This window comes from Doryrhamphus excisus, unplaced genomic scaffold, assembly GCF_037039965.1.
Source record: "Doryrhamphus excisus strain RoL-2023G ecotype Guam unplaced genomic scaffold, RoL_Dexc_Guam_v1.1 HiC_scaffold_24, whole genome shotgun sequence".
In the NCBI taxonomy this organism is placed as follows: Eukaryota; Metazoa; Chordata; class Actinopteri; order Syngnathiformes; family Syngnathidae; genus Doryrhamphus; species Doryrhamphus excisus.
Window position 1 is genome coordinate 5,710,810 of NW_027621862.1, and position 24,151 is coordinate 5,734,960.

At 40.2% G+C, this 24,151-nt stretch overlaps 2 protein-coding genes across 3 annotated transcripts in view; one reads left to right on the forward strand and one right to left on the reverse strand.

Moving 5' to 3' along the window:
* The window catches only part of rhbdl1 (rhomboid, veinlet-like 1 (Drosophila)), a 45,850-nt gene extending 28,572 nt beyond the window's left edge, over positions 1-17,278 (forward strand). For both annotated transcript variants that reach the window (XM_058061509.2, XM_078788652.1), the window contains 3 exons: positions 11,471-11,571; positions 14,594-14,654; positions 15,524-17,278. In XM_058061509.2, coding sequence (XP_057917492.1) covers positions 11,471-11,571; positions 14,594-14,654; positions 15,524-15,795 — 434 coding nt within the window. In that variant the 3' untranslated portion in view covers positions 15,796-17,278. The remainder of the gene's footprint in view (positions 1-11,470; positions 11,572-14,593; positions 14,655-15,523) is intronic.
* A 5,597-nt stretch (positions 17,279-22,875) lies between these two features.
* Positions 22,876-24,149, reverse strand: LOC131109315 (uncharacterized). The gene is made up of 6 exons (XM_058061200.2): positions 24,075-24,149; positions 23,848-23,998; positions 23,678-23,771; positions 23,451-23,610; positions 23,232-23,384; positions 22,876-23,167 (listed from the first exon to the last, which is right to left on the reverse strand). Exons 2-6 carry the CDS (start codon positions 23,970-23,972, stop codon positions 22,992-22,994), a joined length of 708 nt encoding a protein of 235 aa, XP_057917183.2. The 5' UTR covers positions 23,973-23,998; positions 24,075-24,149; the 3' UTR covers positions 22,876-22,991.
* Positions 24,150-24,151: the final 2 nt, after the last annotated feature.

Consider the following 24,151-nt stretch of genomic DNA (forward strand, 5'->3'; position numbering starts at 1 on the left):
AATTGGCCTGAGTGCACTTTGAGACGCTATTCAGCCAATAGGAACATGGAGGAGAAAAGTAAGAAGAACATGTGTCATTCCTAGCAACCTGGTCCTCAAGTCAAACTGTATTGGTTTCAACCTAGATTTGTGCAACTGCAGTTTTAGGAGTTACAACTTCTTTGAAGGCAACCTATTATGCTCACTGACTTGCGGACTGCTACAGAGCAGCTATACACAATAACCCCAACAGAAAGCTTTCTAGATCTTCCAAATTCTGCACCTTTTTCTGCGGTGCTTCAAGATGAAACTTTCAGTTTAATTTACTCCACTCCCAACCCTCCTCTAGGCATACCCACTCCGCTGTGATTGGTCACACTAAACACACGTCACATATGCTATCATGTATACTGTATTGTCGTTGAAAGTGTTGAAAGTGCTTAGCTTCCCCCTTTTTTTCCCTACTAAATTATTACTCTCATTGTTATTTTACAAATGTTTCCCATAGAAGGAGGCTCATTTGTAGCTCATGTTTGCACAAAGCTGCAAGTTTTGCACAGCTAAATTTGCACCGCAAGAACATCCTCTGCACCACAAGCTTCTTTTTCAAAGTGCTTCTCTTGGAAAACCCCAAATTACACCCTCCTAAAAATAAAGTATATTTTGTTCTTGGGTGTGTGTGTGTGTGCGTGCGTGCGTGCACGGGAAACAGGAACAGTTTTGTAATTATTAAACGACCAAGCAGCACAGACCTGCAGTCGTTGCCCTTGATCATTCTTATATCCACGCAATAATCCTCCTTGGCTCTGCCAGATGAAGGGCTTTGGCTTGCAGCTAATGCTTGGAAATATGGAGAGAAGAATGTCATAATTTTTTCATTCATGTTTGGCAACTCAGCTCCACGTTGAGAACCTGTCTTCCTTGATTCATCTGCAGAACCACCATCCATCCCATTATCCCTTTTCATACACTTCACCCATTTGTAAACGCTGCAAAGTACATAGTGCAGGATTTATACTGCTCGAAGGTCATCACAGAGCTACAGCAACGCGCAGGTTGGGAAGTATCATCCCAATACATAGACTTGTAATGCAAGGATCTCATTTGAATAGATAATTTTATTGAATTTATTACCTTTCTGCTAATTTGACATGATTTACATCAATAATCATAGTACATAGGCTGTGTTTAAATTAGTGCACTTTGGTATTTATGCTTCAAGGGGAGGGAAGAGAGTGTATGTAGCCTACAGCCATGCCCATATAAGGAAGCCCGCTCCTCTGTGACATCACAAAGGAAGAGTTTAGCAACGCCCTCTGAAACTGAGCCTTTTGTACCATCCCAAATTTCTTTCTTCTTTCATTATCTGAAACTTTGGCGTCATTTAACACGAGAATCCTACATTTTAACTAGATGTATAGGTCAGAAAAGTAGAAAAAGCATAATAGGTCCCCTTTAAAAATATATGAAAGATTTCCTATTTTATTTAAGCTGACATTCTTTGAGTTTGAAAGACATTAAAAGGGCAAGGAGGTTGGCCATCTGTCACATCATCTTTTGTCCACTTTTACATTTAGTTTAAAAGCCTGCCGTTGTAAATGTCATTAAATGTAGTGGCATCCATTTTTGAGGCCTCATCTCGACTCTAATGGTGCTGTCAGACACTCTATTAAAGATTTTTTTTATTTGTCTGGAAGGTGAAGAGTAAAACTGTCATCAGTATAAATCAGCATGATTATAAATAAATGCCAGTTTGGAAAATAAAGAATGAGATGATACAGAATAGATAATATAGACAACTAGCACTTTTTCACATATATACATCATGTATGGAAAGTACAACCAAGAATAAAAAATACATGAAATGGTTCCATGAACACATCTCTGGCAGTGTCACTGAAAAATAACCATTATTATCTTTGTTCAGGAAGAACGTTTGGTGCTTTCAGCATCCTCAAAAACAAAACCACAGTAGTACGGTCCAAAAAAAAACCATTCGAGGACAAGGGATGAGGGATCCAAAGTAGGAACCCAACATGAATCACAGCCTTCTTCAGTAAAAAAAAAGAGCCAAGCTTGAGGCCTGGGGGAGTGGAGACAATCCCCTGTTTTACTAACATTACATGCTACAGTAAACACACCATGTCTCTGCCTTGCCCACGCACACAAAATAGGCCATCAAGTCTTCCATGCTTCTTGTCTTTGAGAGGAGCACAACAATACAAAATAAGAATTAAAATACACTAATGAAAGCCAACACAACAGTTATATACAGAAAAGAAGTATAGTCCTTTTATTACAGCTTTGAATGATCTCATAATATTCATAGTAATAATCCTAATAATAACACAGGCTACTTTTACGGATTTAATCCATTTAACGCTGAAAAAAACATTTATACAACACATGAAATTGTGTATTTTTTCTACTACTGTCTACTATATTGGGTAATACAAATATCAAGGTGAATATAGTGGTGTTATTTCATATCTGGTGGGCCCTAATAAGAATCAGAATCAGAATTGCCTTTATTGTCATTTTATTGCATACAATGAAATTTGAGTGCAAAAAACAAGGAATAAGAATATAAATATAAAATTGGCAGGTGCTGTTCAAAATAGGTGTAAATATATGTACATAAAAAACAATAACCTATACATTAATAAAATGTAGAATTGCAGTCAAAAACTATACTACATTCTATACTGTAACAGTAGAATGTAGATGTAGAATTGCAGTAACCAAAATGTGGAATTTAACGTTACACTTTTACCAGTTTTCTATGCTCTAACTACAAAAATATTTGATTTATAAATAAGGAATCATACTTTGCGGAAATTCACTTATGACGGTTGAATCTGGAACCATTCATTCATTCATTTTCTACCGCTTTTTCCTCACGAGGGTCGCGGGGGGTGCTGGAGCCTATCCCAGCTGTCTTCGGGCGAGAGGCGGGGTACACCCTGGACTGGTCGCCAGCCAATCACAGGGCACATATAGACAAACAACCATTCACACTCACATTCATACCTATGCATGTTTTTGGAATGTGGGAGGAAACCGGAGTACCCGGAGAAAACCCACGGGTGCACGGGGAGAACATGCAAACTCCACACAGATATGGCCGAGGGTGGGAATTGAACCCTGGTCTCCTAGCTGTGAGGTCTGCGCGCTAACCACTAGATCGCTGTGCCGCCCTAATCTGGAACCAATTACTACAATAAATTAGGTTTTTACAATAATGAGAAGTGCCATTCATTTGAGAGCAAATGAATCAATAGCACCTCTGCTGGTTGCTGCCAGGTACTGCACTTCAGTGTACCTTAACATAACGCCATTAATCAACAATCAACTCATTGATTATTAGTTGAAGTATAGCTGAAGTATAAATATTCATCATTCTTTTTATGGACTGATGTCACCCGAGAAGGGGTGAATGTGTAATGGGGGGGTTATCATAATTACGGCGGTCGCCTCTGCACAGTGCCAAGGTCATCCTGCCTGCTTTGGAGTGGGCTGGGCTTCACTAACAACGCCAGCAGCAGCCTGACTTTGATAGTGTTGCACTTTATCAATAATACACACCAAGCAAGCGGCCGGCAGGGCCAATAACAAAATGGAAAAAAAAAAAAAAAGCTTACTGTATGTGTTGTAACAGCTTGCAATCCCAACACTTGAAGACCTGATGCCTGTAGCCATTTTGTTTGGAATCTTTCACATTCTGTGCCACAGCTCCAGACAGTAAACGCCTGCCTGTCATCATTTGTGACGACTAAATGAGAGTCGCTGTCTGCTGAGCAACAAGCCTTTCTATTTCCTGCCAGTAGATATTATCATATTTATCCCATGTGCACCCCTTCGCGAACAGCCATCAGTTGCATGAATAGTGGATGTGTTTGAGTGACTTGCAGTCATTGCGAGCAGGAAAGAGTACATCAGGGCTGTATTAGGAGCAACAATACAAGCAGGCTTGCGGCATCAGTGCTGCCGTCGTACTTTTGTGCTGTACCCAAACAGCATCAATCATCTGGTGCAGGATTAAACAACAGGTATTAAATTGGCTTCTTTGTCATGAAAACGCTATCACTAGTAACATGATACCCACATGTGTATGTACTGTACACAAGTGCACAGGTTAGGAGGGACAAATACAGGGTCAGGCTAAATGATCTGACACATTTTTTATATTAAATAAAAGACAAATAAAGAAAAAAGTGTTTTTATTTTCGATAAACGTACATATAAAAGTACATATAATGCCATTATGTTTCATTATGTTTTGGTCATTATGGTAGGCCGGTTGAGTTTCGTTTTAATGTCGCTGTGAAGTTGGTAACCCATAACAAGATGGTGTTACCAGCTGGTACGGGGTCATGTCTACCAAGATTGAAGTGCAAACGGAACACTCGTTGTGTTGCAGTTACAGATTAGTTTGTTTTGATAAACGATTCCGCATTGAAAGTGCCATGTTAGATAGATAGGTAGGTAGATAGATATGTAGATACGTAGATAGATAGATAGGAAGATAGGAAGATAGGAAGATATGAAGGAAGATAGGAAGATAGATACGTAGATAGATATGTAGATAGATACGTAGATAGATACGTAGATAGATACGTAGATAGATACGTAGATAGATACGTAGATAGATACGTAGATAGATATGTAGATAGATATGTAGATAGATACGTAGATAGATACGTAGATAGATATGTAGATAGATACGTAGATACGTAGATAGATACGTAGATAGATACGTAGATAGATATGTAGATAGATATGTAGATAGATACGTAGATAGATACGTAGATAGATACGTAGATAGATACGTAGATAGATACGTAGATAGATACGTAGATAGATACGTAGATAGATACGTAGATAGATACGTAGATAGATACGTAGATAGATACGTAGATAGATACGTAGATAGATATGTAGATAGATACGTAGATAGATATGTAGATAGATACGTAGATAGATACGTAGATAGATACGTAGATAGATATGTAGATAGATATGTAGATAGATACGTAGATAGATATGTAGATAGATACGTAGATAGATATGTAGATAGATATGTAGATAGATACGTAGATAGATATGTAGATAGATACGTAGATAGATACGTAGATAGATATGTAGATAGATATGTAGATAGATACGTAGATAGATATGTAGATAGATACGTAGATAGATATGTAGATAGATATGTAGATAGATACGTAGATAGATACGTAGATAGATACGTAGATAGATATGTAGATAGATATGTAGATAGATACGTAGATAGATATGTAGATAGATACGTAGATAGATACGTAGATAGATACGTAGATAGATACGTAGATAGATACGTAGATAGATACGTAGATAGATACGTAGATAGATATGTAGATAGATACGTAGATAGATATGTAGATAGATACGTAGATAGATACGTAGATAGATACGTAGATAGATATGTAGATAGATATGTAGATAGATACGTAGATAGATATGTAGATAGATATGTAGATAGATATGTAGATAGATACGTAGATAGATACGTAGATAGATACGTAGATAGATACGTAGATAGATATGTAGATAGATATGTAGATAGATACGTAGATAGATATGTAGATAGATATGTAGATAGATATGTAGATAGATACATAGATAGATATGTAGATAGATATGTAGATAGATACGTAGATAGATACGTAGATAGATATGTAGATAGATACGTAGATACGTAGATAGATACGTAGATAGATACGTAGATAGATATGTAGATAGATATGTAGATAGATACGTAGATAGATACGTAGATAGATACGTAGATAGATACGTAGATAGATACGTAGATAGATACGTAGATAGATACGTAGATAGATACGTAGATAGATATGTAGATAGATACGTAGATAGATATGTAGATAGATACGTAGATAGATACGTAGATAGATACGTAGATAGATATGTAGATAGATATGTAGATAGATACGTAGATAGATATGTAGATAGATATGTAGATAGATACGTAGATAGATACGTAGATAGATACGTAGATAGATACGTAGATAGATACGTAGATAGATACGTAGATAGATACGTAGATAGATACGTAGATAGATACGTAGATAGATACGTAGATAGATATGTAGATAGATATGTAGATAGATATGTAGATAGATACGTAGATAGATACGTAGATAGATATGTAGATAGATACGTAGATAGATATGTAGATAGATATGTAGATAGATACGTAGATAGATATGTAGATAGATATGTAGATAGATACGTAGATAGATACGTAGATAGATACGTAGATAGATACGTAGATAGATACGTAGATAGATACGTAGATAGATACGTAGATAGATACGTAGATAGATACGTAGATAGATATGTAGATAGATATGTAGATAGATACGTAGATAGATATGTAGATAGATATGTAGATAGATACGTAGATAGATACGTAGATAGATACGTAGATAGATATGTAGATAGATACGTAGATAGATACGTAGATAGATAGGTCGGGAGGTAGATAGATATGTAGATAGATACGTAGATAGATACGTAGATAGATAGGTCGGGAGGTAGATAGATACGTAGGTAGATACGTAGCTCTGTAGATAGATACGTAGATATGTAGATAGATACGTAGATATGTAGATAGATATCTAGGTAGATACGTAGATAGATAGATACGTAGATAGATAGACTTTCTTTATTGTCATTGCACAATAACACAGCAGTGAAATTGCCAACAAAATGTCGTTGCCTGGCTCCCGTATTATAATAAATAATAATATTAATAATGTGGCTCACCGGTCCAATTCATGGCAGCAACTGAAAAAGAAACCAAAAACAATGGCATTATAAAGAAACAAACAAAAATTGCATTATATGAAAAAAAATGGCATATGTACTTTTCTAAAATAAAACCACTTTTGTTGCTTTACTTTGTTTGCCTTTTATTTAACCTACAAATGTGTCAGATCATTTTGCCTGACCCTGTACTTGCATCACCACCCACACATGCCGCCTCTCAGTTCTCCATCAGGATCCCTCGCCCCTCATTGGTTATGGTGGGTAAATAAATCTGATCAGGCATTCCCTCAGTTTTATTGGCCATCAGAGGCATCCCTTTCGGCTGCAGGAGTGCTGACGGGAGCACATCTTTGTGGCCCAGTGAATGTACACACAATAAATGTCTCTCTCACAAATAAAGCAGCGTGGACAACTAATCTTTATACGTCCACCATCCAAATGGGGGCAGCTTCTTTATGTGCATCGCTTTGCAAAGGATGCAACCTATAACAACATGCTAACAGTTTAAGAAGGGTGTTAATGGTCTAATAATGACGACAAAGTGTCCCTTCTTTATGGGGCTAAATTGGTTCCAGACCAATTTCGTGAAGTGTAGCCGTGTAGACATGAAGTAATCCCCTTGTAGTCACCTTTGCGTTCCTGTTCCCAATACAGTAGATTCATGCTCATGTGTGTTGCAATAGATGTCTTCCCGGGCCGGGTGGACGGGGAATGATGTTGAGGGTTCAGAGTTGAGTTTTAGCTGGAAGATCATTTTCAATGAGAATAACGTCAACTAGTATCACAACCAATGTTTAAACTTTTGGACTGTAGAACGATTGTTTTGACATTTCTTCCATTTCAGCCTCAGTTGTGTGACGGCGACTGAGGGGCGACGCCTCAGGCTCTGTCAAAGTCTGGCCTCAGATCAGCTTAGCGCCTCACGTCTGCGCTTTATCTCGCATCTTGCAGCATACAAAGTTGTCCCGTAGCTGAGGGCCTGCCGAGTGTAAAACGTTTTTTAGTTTGACAGAAAAGCTCAGCACTGAGGATTAGACTTGTGGTAGTTTAGTTGTGTGGATGACCTTTGCTCCCCGCAAAGTGACGTGTTTTACTGTCTCCAGCACGCCGGTGGATGTTGCAGGCTCACAAAAAGATTTGTGGATGTCGATGGAGATGATGGCAACACTAAATCATGTGTGCATGATGTGCAGCATGTCAGCTCTACACTGGAATTCATCGTACACCTCCCAGCTCTGCTCCTGCAGGAGTGTGAGAGCCTTAAATCTTAAATCCTCACTAAGCAGCAGAGCTCACATGACAGGTCTGTTTAATATTCATACTGTATTGAGGAGGGGGAGGGGGGGGCTCACCAGAGAAGTAAAGGGGAGATGATGCCCCCTGTCGACCCTCTGCTCTTCTGCTCAGACACAGTCGGAGTTGTCACTCAAACTCAATAACCTCACACAATACAATAATTTTCTCCAGTTTCCTCCCACATCCCCAAAACATGCATGTTAATGACTCCAAACTGTCCATAGGTATGAATGTGAGTGTCTATATGTGCCTGTGATTGGCTGGCGACCAGTGCAGGGTGTACCCCGCCTCTCTCCCAAAGTCAGCTGGGATAGGCTCCAGCATACCCTCTCGAGGAGAAGCAGCATGAAAATAGATGGATGGTTGTTCTGCATAACAGCAATGATGATATTACCGTGTTTTCTGGACTATAAGTCGCACAAGGCCAAAACTGCATAATTAGGTAGAAAAAGAACATGTATACGTAAGTCGCATTTTTTTTTTTTTTCATATATTATTTAATTTTATTTTTTATTATTTATTTTTACATCTCTGTGTGGAGTTTGCATGTTCTCCCCGTGCATGCGTGGGTTTTCTCCAGGTACTCCGGTTTCTTCCCACATTCCAAAAACATGCTAGGTTAATTGGAGACTCCAAATTGTCCATAGGTATGAATGTGAGTGTGAATGGTTGTTTGTCTATATGTGCCCTGTGATTGGCTGGCCACCAGTCCAGGGTGTACCCCGCCTCTCGCCCAAAGACAGCTGGGATAGGCTCCAGCACCCTCGCGACCCTTGTGAGGAAAAAGCGGTAGAAAATGAATGAATGAATGAATTATTTATTTATTTATTTATTTATTTTTACTTGACCAAAACAGACATTACATCCTACTAGAAGGCGAGTTCTAACATTAATAAAAGAATAGAGAACAGGCTGAATATGTGTAAGATATGCTAACACAATGGTTATTCAGCTACACAAAAAATAAACATGAACAGAAAAGGTGTCCAGTGTTTATGTAACATAACAAACAGTTTTAAGTCCAACTGTTTTGTTTTCTTCATAGCAGTAAGAGTAGCCTCTGCTTTACGCCTGTCCCTAACAAGGTTCTCACTTACTCCAAACTTTCTCTCTGCTGCTTGATTACTGTTTTCAGCTGTTAATTTCACTAGAATAGGATTTTCTTTTGGGGGGCGTTTGTGTTCTGTCGTAACGCCAACTGTTTAAATATTGAATTGGTAAGGAGTAGGAGATATCGGTGTGAAAGTCTAGAGTGCCCTCTTGTGGCTGTCTGTGAAATTATATTCCATATTTTCTGGACTATAAGTCGCTCAGGAGTATAAGTCGCACAAGGCCAAAAATGTATAATTAGGTAGAAAAAAAACATACAGAAGTCGCACTGGAGTATAAGTCACATTTTTTGTGGGTAATTAATTTTCCAAACTACTTGACCAAAACAAACATTACGTCCTCTTGGAAGGCAAGTTCTAACATGAATAAAAGAATAAAGAACAGGCTGAATATGTGTAAGATATGCTAACACAATGGTTATTCAGCTACACAAAAAATAAACATGAACAGAAAAGGTGTCCAGTGTTTATGTAACATTAACAGTTTTTTCATGTATAAGTCGCTCTGGAGTATAAGTCGCAGGAACAGCCAACCTATGAAAGAAAGTGTGACTTATATTCCAGAAAATACGGTATTTATTGATATATTATATTAGCATTACAAAAAAATGCAAAGTAGAAACAAAAATACAAAGTCAAAATGATGCAGATAAAGTTGCCCTAATTCAATTTCTTCTTTTTCTTTGAAGAAATGCCACCTCACCACACACACACACACACACAATCCTCTCTCTACACTGTGAAATTGTAATTTTGTTGAACCAGTCAAAAAATGGGCCGCTGTGGATCTCCTTCAATCTGTAGCTCAGGCATCCGCCTTCATCTGCACCCATAAATCCTGACAAAACCAGCACCCCCACAGGTGCAGGAAGGAGCGAGGGCAAGATGAATGACTCAGGAACGCTGCTCTGATTACTATCCGTCTTTCCAGCATCATTCCCGCTCGCCTCGGGCCTGTCGAGTCTTTTTCTTTTTAGCACAATGTTTACTCTTTTTGCTGGCTGTGTGAAGATGTGCTTTTTAGACATTACGGCTCCAACTGCAATCAAACACTATTTGCTTTTATTGGCCCTTCAAATTTCCCTTGCATGATTAACAATGCCAACTTGACACATGCTCCATTTTTTCACAAACATCTTTTTTTCATTGTCCTGTGATTGGCTGGCGACCAGGCCAGGGTGTAACCCGCCTCTCGCCAGAAGACAGCTAGGATAGGCCCCAGCATAGAAAATGGATGGATCTTTGTTCATATATCCATACCGGAGATGTATTGAGACAAGCAGGACAATGAAATGCTCTTCCACTAGATGGCAGAATATACATAATGAACCTGTGTATTCATCTGATGCCATTCATACACCAATAAGTCATCAGGAGGAAGTCATGTTTTTTCTTTTGTTTTTTACAAACAGTAAAGACCAATCCAATGTAGGTCATTCATTCATTTTCTACCACTTATCCTCACAAAGGTCACGGGGGTGCTGGAGCCTATCCCAGCTATCTTCGGGCGAGAGGCGGGGTACACCCTGGACTGGTGGCCAGCCAATCACAGGGCACATATAGACAAACAACCATTCACACTCACATTCATACCTATGGACAATTTGGAGTCGCCAATTAACCTAGCATGTTTTTGGAATGTGGGAGGAAACCGGAGTACCCGGAGAAAACCCACGCATGCACGGGGAGAACATGCAAACTCCACACAAGATGGCCGAGGGTGGAATTGAACTCGAGTCTCCTAGCTGTGAGGTCTGCGCGCTAACCACTCGTCCGCCGTGCAGCCTCCAATTTAGGTCAGATTGGTATATTTAAATAAAGAATAGCTTGATCAAAGTCCAGCCTCGTTTTTTATTGGCCCCGGGGGGGGCAAAAACATAAATAAAATGGCTTAATGTAACAAGAAAACGCTAGGTATTGGAATAGAGCCGTTATAATGTGCATAAAAGACGCCGTTAAACACAGGAAGTCCCTTGTTAAGACCCTAGCCTCCGCTGATGAACAAAGTAAGAGCTCACACATGTAGCATAGCATAGCAAAGCATAGCTGTGCTTTGCATGTGAATAGATTTTTGTACTATTTCGGCAAAAAAAGGCCCAGAGGAAGGTGACTTGTACTGATGCTGGATGAATACTGACATCCACTTCTCATCTATTGCAGTAATTATATAACAACAAATATAATAACAGATTTGTCAACAGTGTTGTTATAGGTGCTTTTCTTCATTTTTCGGATCTGTGTGCATCTTCTATCCGCAGGCTCACTGACAGTGTCCATCACCGACATGCGTGCTCCGGTGGTGGGGGGCTCCGGTGGGGTCTACGCTCTCTGCTCGGCGCATCTGGCCAATGTCGTCATGGTAACTGCCAGAAAAATGGCTTTGCACTATTTTTCCACAGATGAAATGTCCCGTGCTTCCAGTGTGTTTTCTTTGAACATGAAAGGAAAGCTTTTTAAGCTTTCACTTTCACTTCATTAGGTGCACCTGCACACTAGAATTACATTGAAAAAGTAAGCAGTCCAAACCAAAACCTCCAATAGTGTGTTTTATTTGCCCCTGTATGTTTATAAACTCTCAGGGCCCTGTTAAATGTAACCAATCACTCTAACTTGTTGTTTCCTCCTCCACATGCCAGCAGGGATGAGTCTCAAAGTGGCCCCGCCAGCAAAGACAGGATGTGCAAGCTAACAGACAACACGTTGTTTGCTCTCTTATACTTGGTGTCTGTTTGTTGTAAGAGGGAATCCTTTAAGCCACGTCTCCTTTTGGCTCACACGACTTTCCTCCTGTGGACTTTTGTTGAAAACAATCTTCAACCATCTGCCAACTAGCGTCGTCATCATCACAGGCCTGTCTGCTCTCAGCTTTTCTCTGCTTTCTGTTCAAGGCCTGATTTAATCTGAGAAGACCTCTTCAACTTCATGGTCTTCAGTTATTATTCTGGTGCTAACTGTAAGACAGCAGCACCATTTGAAGTAAAAACATGTTATTAATATGAGTAAATAGGACACACGAATTGGGCTTGTTAGGGACACAAGTTATTTTTTTTTATCTCACGCCTTACTTACAGCACTGAATGTAGCCTGTTAGTTATCCCAATGGTAAGTCATAATTATGAGATAAAAAGTCAAAATTATTACATGAAAACATTTTGAGATTAAAAAAATCATAATGATGAGATAAAAAGTCATAATCATGAGAGTCAAGATTATGAGATAAAAAGTCGAAATTATGAGAGTCAAGATTATGAGATAAAAAGTAAAATTATGAGATAAAAAGTCATAATGATTAGATAAAAAGTCAATTATGAGATAAAAAGTTATAATGATGAGATAAAAAGTCGAAATTATGAGATAGTCGAAATAATGAGATAAAAAGTCAAAATTATGAGATAGTCGAAATAATGAGATAAAAAGTGGAAATTATGAGATAAAGTGGAAATCATGAGAAAGTAGAAATTATGAGATAAAAAGTGGAAATTGTGAGATACAAACTGCGCATGTGGCACAGTTTATGCCTTACCAGTTCTGAAATATTATATATTTTGTACCAAATATGAGTTAAGGAAACACCCAAGGGAATACCCAAATTTCCCATTTTACAGCCATGTCGCAAGAGCACAGTAATTTCTCCGCATCCAGTTTTTTGCATTGTCAGTATTGCATCTCTCAATTTCTGAGGGAATTGCACTTGTACTTCTACTGTTGAAAAAAAAATCTAATTCCACAACAAAGTTTGAGTCTTCCTGACACAAAGTCAGCATGTTTGATGAAAAGGCCTTTACCAAACACCAAGACGGCGACTTCTTTCCTTGAAGATATGAATCATTTATCTGTTGTAATATTGTGACTTTAAAGGCTTCTTCTTGTGACAGGGCTTTATCGCTATATTTATCCTGTGTTTTTAATCTTCCATTCAGACAGCAGGGACTAGGGCGGGAAAAAGGTGGCCCTGGGTCTTTTTCCCACAATTCCTCACCGTCAGACACTTAAGGAGTGATGTGATTGGTGCTATTATTCATCCCGAGGAGTATAGGCGATATTCTAAGTCAGGATGCCATTGTTCTCTCCTTCCAGGAGGATCATAAGTGCGATTTATTGCCCCATCCTCATCTGTTTAATTAGTGTAGCTCTAATTAACAGAGTGCCCCTGGCTTGGGCCCAGTGCAGCAGCCAGGTGAACACACCATCAGGGCTCCTTCCATTACAGTGGATGGTCTTTCTCTCCAGGTTAAATATGGTGAAAATGGCTATATAGATATACGGGGGGGCTCTGCGGGGGTCTGGCGCAGGGCGTTCCATCTCTACCGCCCGGTCCTCCATGGGGCGGGCCTCTTCTGTCCTGGCTGGGGCGGTCCTATGTCGGTGGTCAGGCCTGGGGTTACCTGGGGCGGGCCGGGTTCCGCTTCCTAGGGGTGTGGGGGGGCGGGGGGGCGGCCCCTCCGGCTGTGGACGGGCTCCCTTCCGGTTGGCGGGGGGCCCCACTGTGCCCACAGGTGTGTGGCCCTCGATGCCCTTCTGCCCTAGTGGGGTATGGTCTCCCGCTGGTCAGCCCTGGCTTTGCCCACACCCACGGGGCCGGAGGATCTCTGGCGATGGGGGCTTGACCTGGCTGCGCGGGGCGGGGTTTGCTGGGTGGTAGAAGGCAGTCTCTCTCCTTTTGTCATTCTCAGTGACAATTACACATTCACACACTCGCATTCACATACATGAATATATACACAGAAGTACACACCTCCATATGGACACTCACAGCACATGGGTGCTTCTCTATACAATCAACCGTCTTATCCCTGATGTCTATATGCTTTTGGTATGCTATTATTACAGTAAAAATGATGTCAAGCAGTGAGATTTTAATTACTGTAACTGTATGGCTGTAATTGTGTTTACTATCACGGTTCATGTCTTCATTGTTACTATTGCTACTGGTAAGTTGGACTGTTTCATTTCACTGATATCATCTCCAGTGTGACCCTGAGCCATCATTGACATTTAACTGTTCTGTTTGTCACTGTTGTTGTTATGGGAATTCTTGTTGCTGCTGTTTTTGTCTCTCTCTCTACTGCCCCCCCCACCCTACCTTTCTCTTCTTCTTTTCTGTGTTTCTTCTTGCTCTGGTCCAGTCGCTCCAAATGGCATAACAAAAACATCAAATAACGGCAAATAAAATTTCATGGTACAGGGAAGTTGTAGCCAACCTTTCCTGACACAGAGCAAATCTGTCTAGCATGTAAGGGCATTTAGATCAACAATACTATCTGCCCCAATGGCTGGACGGGACAAAAAAATAAATAAATAAATACATACATATGGTGAAAAATAGAATACAGGATGTTTAGTGTGAACTCCTGAATGACTAGTCTTGTTGTGTGTTGCAGAACTGGGCTGGGATGAGATGTCCGTACAAGCTGCTCCGCATGATCCTGGCATTAGTTTGCAGTAAGTTCTTCTGTTAGGAATATGGCTAAATTTCTCTCCCTTTCTCTCCCTTTCATAGATATGAATGTGAGTGTGAATGGTTGTTTGTCTATTGTGCCCTGTGATTGGCTGGCGACCAGTGCAGGGTGTACCCCGCCTCTCATCCGAAGACAGCTGGATAGGCTCCAGCACGCCCGCGGTAGAAAATGAATGAATGAATGAGAGATGCAGTAGTACCTTTTGTTTGTTTGACAAAACCAGGATGTATTTTCCCCCCATAAGAAACAATGTAAATCCAATTCATGCCTTCCTGACATCCATAAATAGTACCAAAAATTAATTGTATTCAGAATAATAATAGTTTTATATTCAAAAAACAATGCAAAATAATTATGACAACTTTCTTTAGCTCCATTGCGGGTTATTTAGCCATCATACGGACAGCAACACGTTTGTCTGTTTAGGCCTTCCGTTTTCCCGAACGATACAGGTAAAACATGAAAATGAAAATCGAGGCAAAGTTTTGTTAAAAATGTTCACGCAAAATGGGATGTACAAAAACCGATATTGTATTAGATATTACACTAATTTGCTTTGTCATCTATAATACAAAGCTAAAATGTGGAATTTTGTTTGCACAGTATAGATTAGCACAGTGGTTCCAAAACTCATTTATAGTCATAACTGCTACTGTCATAACGTTGGGACCCCCTGGGGGTGCCCTTGAAAGCCACTGGCTTAGCAGATATTGACCTCTATTGGATTGGTTTAGCATCTTCACCTCTCAATTTTCACTGGAAAAAGTTTGGATTTCCACATTATTTGGACAATTAAAATAAATTTGTCAAATTGCCGCCTCAACCCAATGCCCCAACCCTTCTCCTTCACAGTGAGCTCAGAGGTGGGCCGAGCAGTGTGGCTGCGCTTCTCCCCACCTCTCCCCTCCTCCGGGCCACAGCCCAGCTTCATGGCCCACCTGTCGGGCGCCGTGGTGGGCATCAGCATGGGGCTCCTCATCTTACGGAGCTATGAGGAGAGCCTGCAGAAGCAGTGCTCCTGGTGGGTCATCGTCTTCTCCTTCATCACTTTCCTCCTCTTTGCCATCTTTTGGAATATATTCGCCTACGATCTGCTGGGCGTGCAGATCCCACCTCCTCCCTGATGACGGACTTCGAGCAGGTTCTGCCTTTCATTTTACCCATTGGTTCCACCCCCAATGAGATGAAATCATTCACAACCCAGTTGTTTTTGTACAGATACTTTGCAAAAGGAAGTTACGTATGTCTCTTTTATTAAAGAGGGTAGCAACAAGTGCAAGCTCCTCGGATGCATTTGAGAAGCTTCTTTATCTGTTTGGACACAGTGTGCTGATACCGTCTCAATATTTAGCTGCTGTGCTTCTTTAAAAGCTTTCATTTCATGACATGTGCCTCCGGTGAAAAGAAATGAGCCACAAACAAAAGCACATTTCATTTCCCTTACAATTGGTAAGCTTTGTTTTCCTTCTATCGTCTTTTATCACACCTGCTTTGAACCAACACTGTGCATACAGAAAACAGAGCAGAAACCATTGTGGCAAAATGTACATTTCAGATATGCTGTTAAGGTAACCATGGCGACAGGGAAGGAAGGATAAGAAGGCCGACTGCACTGGTGAGGTCATCTTCATTGAGTGGAATCCACTTTTTGCAGTGGAAATGATGCCACACATATACAAAGTAAGGCCAGAATGATTCATACCCTGGATAGATTCTTTTTGGTCAAAGTCACTTTTGGCTTATGGAACGGTCATCTTTTGGCTGGAAATGGGCTGCATGGTGGTTGAGTGGTTAGCGCACAGACCTCACAGCTAGGATTCAATTCCATCCTCGGCCATCTCTGTGTGGTTTGCATGTTCTCCCCATGCATGCGTGGGTTTTCTCCGGGTACTCCGGTTTCCTCCCACATTCCAAAAACATGCTAGGTTAATTGGCCACTCTAAATTGTCCATAGGTATGAATGTGAGTGTGAATGGTTGTTTGTCTATATGTGCCCTGTGATTGGCTGGCCACCAGCCCAGGGTGTACCCCGCCTCTCGCCCCAAGACAGCTGGGATAGGCTCCAGCACCCCCGCGACCCTCGTGAGGATAAGTGGTAGAAAATGAATGAATGAATGATTGTTAGTATATTTAAATAACTTACTGATACCTGACTTTGGAACAGCTATTATGCATTATAATTAGGGATGTCTAATATTATCTTTTTTGCTGAAAACCAATTTGCCAATTTTATCCAACTCTCAATTTCCGATACCGATATCAGCCGATACCTCCTGTGGTGAAAAGAACACATATGTGTTGAATACAGTATTTTTTGTATATCGCTTTGAAAAATGTGATACCGATATCAACCGATATTTTATTTTCATGCTAATATTGGTGCCATGACACATTTGAAGCCTAATTTCCACCATTCATTCATTCATTCATTCATTCATTTTCTACCACTTTTTCCTCCCGAGGGTAGCGGGGGGTGCTGGAGCCTATCCAAGCTGTCTTCGGGCGAGAGGCGGGGTATACCCTGGACTGGTCACCAGCCAATCACAGGGTAATTTCCACCATTGCAGCTTTAATCTTGGAAAATGGTTCACTTCTTGAGGGAGTATGAATTATTTTGTATAAAAATACAAATAATATGTGTCATAACAGGTCTTCCAGTATTTTGCCACATGAAAACATGGTACTTTACCTGAAAATGTGTCCAGGGAATGAATCATTTTGAGAGCAGACACACACACACACACACACTTCTCTGAATTGGCACCAACAGACTGAACTGGGATGCAGGTCACATGACCAGGCATGGGCCACCATCAGGCTCTCTCAGTCAATACCTCAGCCTCTCCTTCTTACAGACTGTATACTTTTTGTAAAGGAATGTATAGAGAGCAAAAAAACAAGTCAATTGCTGTTTTTCATTTGCTAGTGGATGTGTGTATTATGTATGTTCATAACCAAGAGTCTATTTATTTCTGGATTTCAAACGGTGCAAAAAGAACGCTATGATTGTTGTTCCTAAATGGTTCATGAGGTTCCTCACCACCAATGACTTGATCCAACTTTAGTGCTTTACAGAATAAGCCATAGAAAGAACCGAGAGGCTGCAGATGGGTAGCATTGTGAGCGTCATGTCTTCATTGTGTAAAAAAAAAACTGTGCAGCAAGTACCTGCCTGTGAAACTTATTATTTTTTTCATACAAATTGCTTCTACATGAAGTGGGATTTGTTGTGCAGACACACACACACATATCCTCTCCTGTAGTGTGTGTGTGTGTGTATAACAAATGATATGGACACAGCCTTCTCTGTGTGAGGATGGTGATTGCATTTGCTCCAATTTTCACTCTTTGGATCGATAATTCATTTGAAAAGCTGAACATTTTATGCTTTGTCCAATCGTCATCATAAATTCCGTTGGTTTACAGTCACTCCTGCATGTCATCGTATCTACGTGGTAAAAGTGAGGGGCAGACAATTAAGAAAATGAGGCAAAAAATCCAGCATTATGCTGGATTAATGGATAGAACCCCCTTGTGTATGCTATGAAATGTTATTGCCGGGGCTGGCCAGGATACAGTAGGGTGTTGAATAATGCATACATACCCTGATAGCCTGTAATGAAGACAAAGAGGATGCCTGAGCGGAGGTTAATGTGCCTCTTTAACTTTAGATTCATAAGGATGTGTAAAAAGGGCTAGTTAAGTGGTTAGGGGTTTTTGTACACATTCGCTACTAATATCAAAATGTTTATAAGTCTGTAGGAAGGCAAAAAAGCTGGAAAAAATAAACAATTTGTATGGCCTCCATGTGGCTGTATGCACTCCCTACAATTGGCTTGGTCTTATCTAACTTTACACTACAAAGTGTCAAAATAACCCCTCACATTTTTCACTGTATATCTTCTTAAGGGACAATGCTATAGAAATACAATATACTGTAAAATAGTCAATGTAGATGTAATTCAGATACTAACTCCTTCATTAATAATCACTGTTACGTGGTTGATTAGACCATGTCCGAGAAGTGCAAAATAACAAACCAAATGTGCAAAAAAAAAAAAAAAAGTGCACACCCAAAAGCAAAATTACAATTACACCATCCAGAAGGGAAACATACAGTTATAGGAAGTGATAACGCTTGGACCAATCAGCTCCGGAGGGTTGGTTATTTATTTCCTTGTGTGTCTTTATAGCCAAAAAGTGCAAAACAAATTACAATTAGACCCTCCAATGGGATTGTACCCTCGTTATATATCCTCATTAAAATATTTGATGGACCACTGTAGCATCCTGTATTTGTGCCTTGCATGCTGACATCTGTGGGAAGCATGCGTTCCGCTAAACCTAAACTATAGACGTCTGCTATTTTCTAAGTACTCCATGATAATTACGTTTTTGTCTCCGCTAAGCTCATTAGTCCAAATGTTATCACTTCCTATACTCTGGGTAATGAGTTCGTCCTGTGTTTTGCTTGATGGTGGCCATGTTTTTCAACCATTCATTCATTTTCTACTACTTATCTTCACGCGGGTTGCAGGGGGTGCTGGAGCCTATCCCAGCTGGCTTCGGGCGAGAGGCGGGGTGTACCCTGGACTGGTCGCCAGTCAATCACAGGGCACATATAGACAAACAACCATTCACACTCATATTCATACCTATGGACAATTTGGAGTCGCCAATTAACCTAGCATGTTTTTGGAATGGGCTGCATGGCGGTCGAGTGGTTAGCGCGCAGACCTCACAGCTAGGAGACCGGAGTTCAATTCCACCCTCGGCCATCTCTGTGTGGAGTTTGCATGTTCTCCCCGTGCATGCGTGGGCTTTTCTCCGGGTACTCCGGTTTTCTCCCACATTCCAAAAACATGCTAGGTCCAGTCCAGGGTGTACCCCGCCTCTCGCCCGAAGTCAGCTGGAATAGGCTCCAGCATACTTGTGACGCTAGTGAGGATAAGCAGCATAGAAAATTGATGGATTTTGTACACACAAGCGGTAGAAAATTAATGAATTAATTAATGTTTTTGACCGAGGGTGGAATTGAACTCTGGTCTCCTAGATGTGAGGCCTGCATGCTAAACACTCCACCACCGTGCAGCCAGTGTTTTTCAACCAATCTTGCTCAAAATTCACACACATGTGGCTATCAGTCGCATGAAGGTGTGTACCAGATTTGACCAAGCACTCTGAAATTATACCTAGTGTTTTGTAGAGCTATGTGAGGGATTTCAAGGTAATCTAATTTATGGGGGTCAAACTTTGGGATTTAATAACAGTGCCAACACAGTAAGGGTGCCTGTTTTTACACATTTTCACCCTTTTGTGTGCAGCGGTTCAGGAGTAGAAGAGTTAGCTTACACAGACTAATACCGTATTTTCTGGACCATAAGTCGCTAAGTTGCACAAGGCCAAAAATGCATAATTAGGTAGAAAAAAAGCAGACATAAGTCGCATTTTTTGCGGGTAATTTATTTTATCAACTACTTGACCAAAACAGACATTACGTCCTCTTGGAAGGCAAGTTCTAACAATAAAAGAATAGAGAACAGCCTGAATAGATGTAAGATATGCTAACACAATGGTTATTCAGCTACACAGAAAAGGTGTCCAGTGTTTATGTTACAGTTTTTTCATTTATAAGTCGCTCTGGAGTCTGGAGTCTTTGTCATTATGGCTTCCTAATTGGACGCTGGGTTGGCTTGAATGGTTATTTAGTTTCTGAAGTATCGGGAAGTTAACAGAGCCCCGAGTTGTGATTGAATTCCATCCTGCCCTGAGATGCATGATTTATCAGCCCCAGTCACATGACAACATCCCTGCTGTCAGGATGATACATGGCTGCCGCTGAGAGACCGCAAACACGCCGCTATCCTCCGTCAATAAGTAGACCGACAGGCTGCATGATGTTCATTTAATTGAATGGCATATTTTTTTCTGGAACACTACAATAACAATAATGAGGAGGATGAGGGGTGTCAGGAGTTGAATAATACACACCCTCTGTTTTGGCGCTTCGCTCACGTTTGTGCAAGTCAAGGTCAACAAGACCATCCTGAACTTTTCTGATTGATTTTAATTCTTTAATCCTGCTTGATTTATTCATTCTTTATTCTGGAAAACATGCAGCATACCTGACCTTTGTGACAATGTTGAGTGCCATATTGTTTACTGCCAATCTTTCTGTGCCAATCCACCATGCTGTTAAGATCAATGCCTTGTTCTGCTAAACACTGGCTCGCTTCTGCAACATCGTAACACTTACCGAGTGCCAACCAGCAGCCGGGTTGCCTTTACTTGCTCCTTGGATAGAAGAAATATACTCGTGAGAGGACACAGCATTGGGAACCCCTGCACAATCCAATCCAAGTATTGTTATATTTGTCCTAATGACAAAAATGTCATCCTACATCAGCATATTTGTATTTATTCCTATTTTTTCCCCATTTTAAATGAGTCAATATTCTAAAGCCGGAAATATACTCATCCAACATTACAGTAATTATATTGTTTACATTTTTTATCTGTCCAATAAGCTATGGTTACATATCCTCACCCATTTGTATCTATTGACAAAGTCATCTTTCTGAAAATACATGTAAACATGTTAGATATGCGTATTTCACTTTAAATGAGTCAGTGTTTTAAACCTGCTTCTGCCTAAAATAAATTCTATTTTTGCATTTTTTTCACCCTTTAAAGCCATTTTGTTGCCATAACTCCTATTTATTTTTAAATCCATAAAATAGTTTTTCCCTACTTCGAAAAAGTTGATCTTTGCAAACTACTGTACAGACTGAAATATGCATATCAAATACTAATCATATTTGGGGCTTTTAACCCTTCAAATGGTGTTTGTTTGGCTGTTGGAGGGGTTAACACCCCCTGATAAAAACTGAAATCATAACATAACAAATATAGACCATAATCCAACATCCATAGTGACACACACCATGTTAATATTTTTTTTCAGCATGCTTTGAATGGGGAAAAAGTGGCGTCATCTGGTAGACAAATATAAAAATAAAAAAATCTGAAGCCAGTAGTCCAAATTGAAATATGAACATAAACGATTGCATTCGTTTGTTAGGATTAAGAAAATGTCACTAGGAAAAAATCATGCTCATTTTTTTGACCCGACTCACAATAACACCATGAACCATATAAGGAAGTCCGCCCCTCTGTGACATCACAAAGATTTACTGTGGATTAAACTGCGTAACCAAACAAATAGACAAACAAATACCAATCGAGACTGAAGTCTGCAGTTATAGACTTTAAATGGAGGCATGAGAATAACTAAATGGGCTTATCAAACAGAAGAGTACAGCTTATTTTAAATGTGGAGTGAAGGGGCAGTTTTGCCAAAAAAGTGTTTTGATTTGCATTTTTACCAATCCTGTGTAAGCAACTCAGGTTGTGGTGCAAATATCACCTTCATCCCCAGTATGTGTGCTGCTGCTTCCTGTCTTCTCCATACAATGGTGCCAATCTAACAGCATATAACGTTCAGTCTCTCCAACAAGCAGAAGACGCCAGGTCGTACCAACTCAGCGTTTACACAAAAAAAAGAAGGTATTTTTCTCTCTGATTCACATGGAAGGATAACTCAATTTACATGCAGAAAATTTGTATCAAAGTCCTCATGAATTATTTCATTATCTATTGTATGTACTTTTTAAATGTTCTAAAACGGAACCATTTTATATTGTATATATATGAATAGATTTTGTTTTATTTTGTACTGGTCATTGTACTTTGCTTTCATTTGGAAACAATCTAAATAAAGAATAATACTGTGGCAACATTCCACAGCTTCTTTTGGGAGTCGTGATTAGGTTGAATGTGTTTCCGACTTCCTGTCTGCAACTTTAGGCTGTATGATTATTGTTTTCTAGTTATCAGGTTGTCTTCCAAAGATGTGCCGGTACATTTTGGTGAGAATGCACTCTTGACAACATTGTTTTCCATAAAATAGATTTCAATATTATTATTAGTAGCAGTAGTAACAGTAGGAAAAAATAGACAAATTCATGTGATTTTATAAGAAAAAGCCTTCTCAGCTAAATTCTAAGAGAATATTGTCATATTGTAATATATTTTTATAATATAAAATATATGTTTTTATATAATATAAAAAACAAAATTTTACAAAAAAAGTTCATATTTTGAGAAAAAACATTCATTTTGTAATATAAACTCACAAGTTCACGACAGCCATCTTAATACCACAAAAACCTATGTGCTTGTTTAAAAAAACAAATTGTGAAAAAAAAGGAGGACGACTTCCAATGAAGTACTGTACTCTGTGGTTCAGGCAAAACATATTTTATCTCTTTTTAAGTTTCTTGCTTGGTCTGTCATCTGCAACAGTGCAGTCTTCCACCATAGCACCACCCTCCACGTCCACATCCTTAAGAAGCGGCAGCTGCTGTTGCTTAGCGACCGCCAGTGCCCACAAACAGCGCTCCAGCCTTTGGGGTGTCCAGTCCTGCTGAGGGTCCACTGAGGAAGAAGAGAAGTATTGTACGATTAGTGCAAAGAGGAGATTTAATTTTAATGTTTCTACCTTTGTTGAGCTTTTTGGTCTTCTCTAGCATCTTGTCCAGGTAGCGAGTGTAATGTTTGGCTGTGTATTGTATGGGTGCCAATCCAGGTATGCTCTCCATGGCTTCATCAGACATGAAGGCAGCCTGCTCTGGAGCTCCTGCAGCCAACAGTGCTGCAACAACATCAACGCAATGTCACTATTTGCTGACAGCCGTTGTAACGCTTGACCTGTGATAACCTGACGCTGTGGCTGGGCCGATTCCTTTCAGGGTGCTGAGCTCCGCAATGGCCGCCGACACATCCGGCAGGAGCCCGAAGGCCTTTGAGGAACATTTCTCCACAGTGTCCTCGCTGTTGGAAGCTACCAGCTGCTGCAGGCGAGGCCGGAACTTCCCCCTCTGCAAAATAAGAAGACAGCTGATGCAGTGTAAGCCATGATGGTGTCTGATAAACCCGCAGGCCTACAGTCAGCTTCCACTCCATGAGCTTGACCATCTCTGACAGAGTGACATGTTTATCACATCGACTTGATATGACAGTCGGAAGCTCCTCTTGATACCTGAGTGCACACACAGCAACATTCCATTCTTAGTGACTTAGTGTATTGTCAAATTTGAAGTATTTTTGGTTATTACCACTTGTCAAGGTCGAGAAGCTTCCCAGATGTCTTGCTTTTATTAGCCTTGGCCTCCACAACATGCCAGTATTTGCCATCAACACTCCTCCATATGTCATGCTCACATTCAAAAAGTCCCCTCATGGCAGCTTGTTAACAAGTTAGCTTTACTAACACAGCGTTATGAAATTAGTGGTGTTAATTAATTGTTTGGGCAGGTTTAAGGCATATTAATCCTGTACAAACCTCGTTGTGGTTGCGTTTTCGTATTGGCTCAAACTGAAATCTCGCGAGGCTATAGTTCACTATCATTTCCGGGAGTG

Excerpts from the sequence above, each read along its gene's own strand:
- LOC131109315 (XM_058061200.2), bottom strand. The coding sequence starts at position 23,972 with ATGAGGGGACTTTTTGAATGTGAGCATGACATATGGAGGAGTGTTGAT. Across the intron at positions 23,772-23,847 it reads CTTCTCGACCTTGACAAGTG|GTATCAAGAGGAGCTTCCGA; the intron begins GTAATAACCAAA and ends GTGTGCACTCAG. Across the intron at positions 23,168-23,231 it reads GACCAAAAAGCTCAACAAAG|TGGACCCTCAGCAGGACTGG; the intron begins GTAGAAACATTA and ends CTTCTTCCTCAG.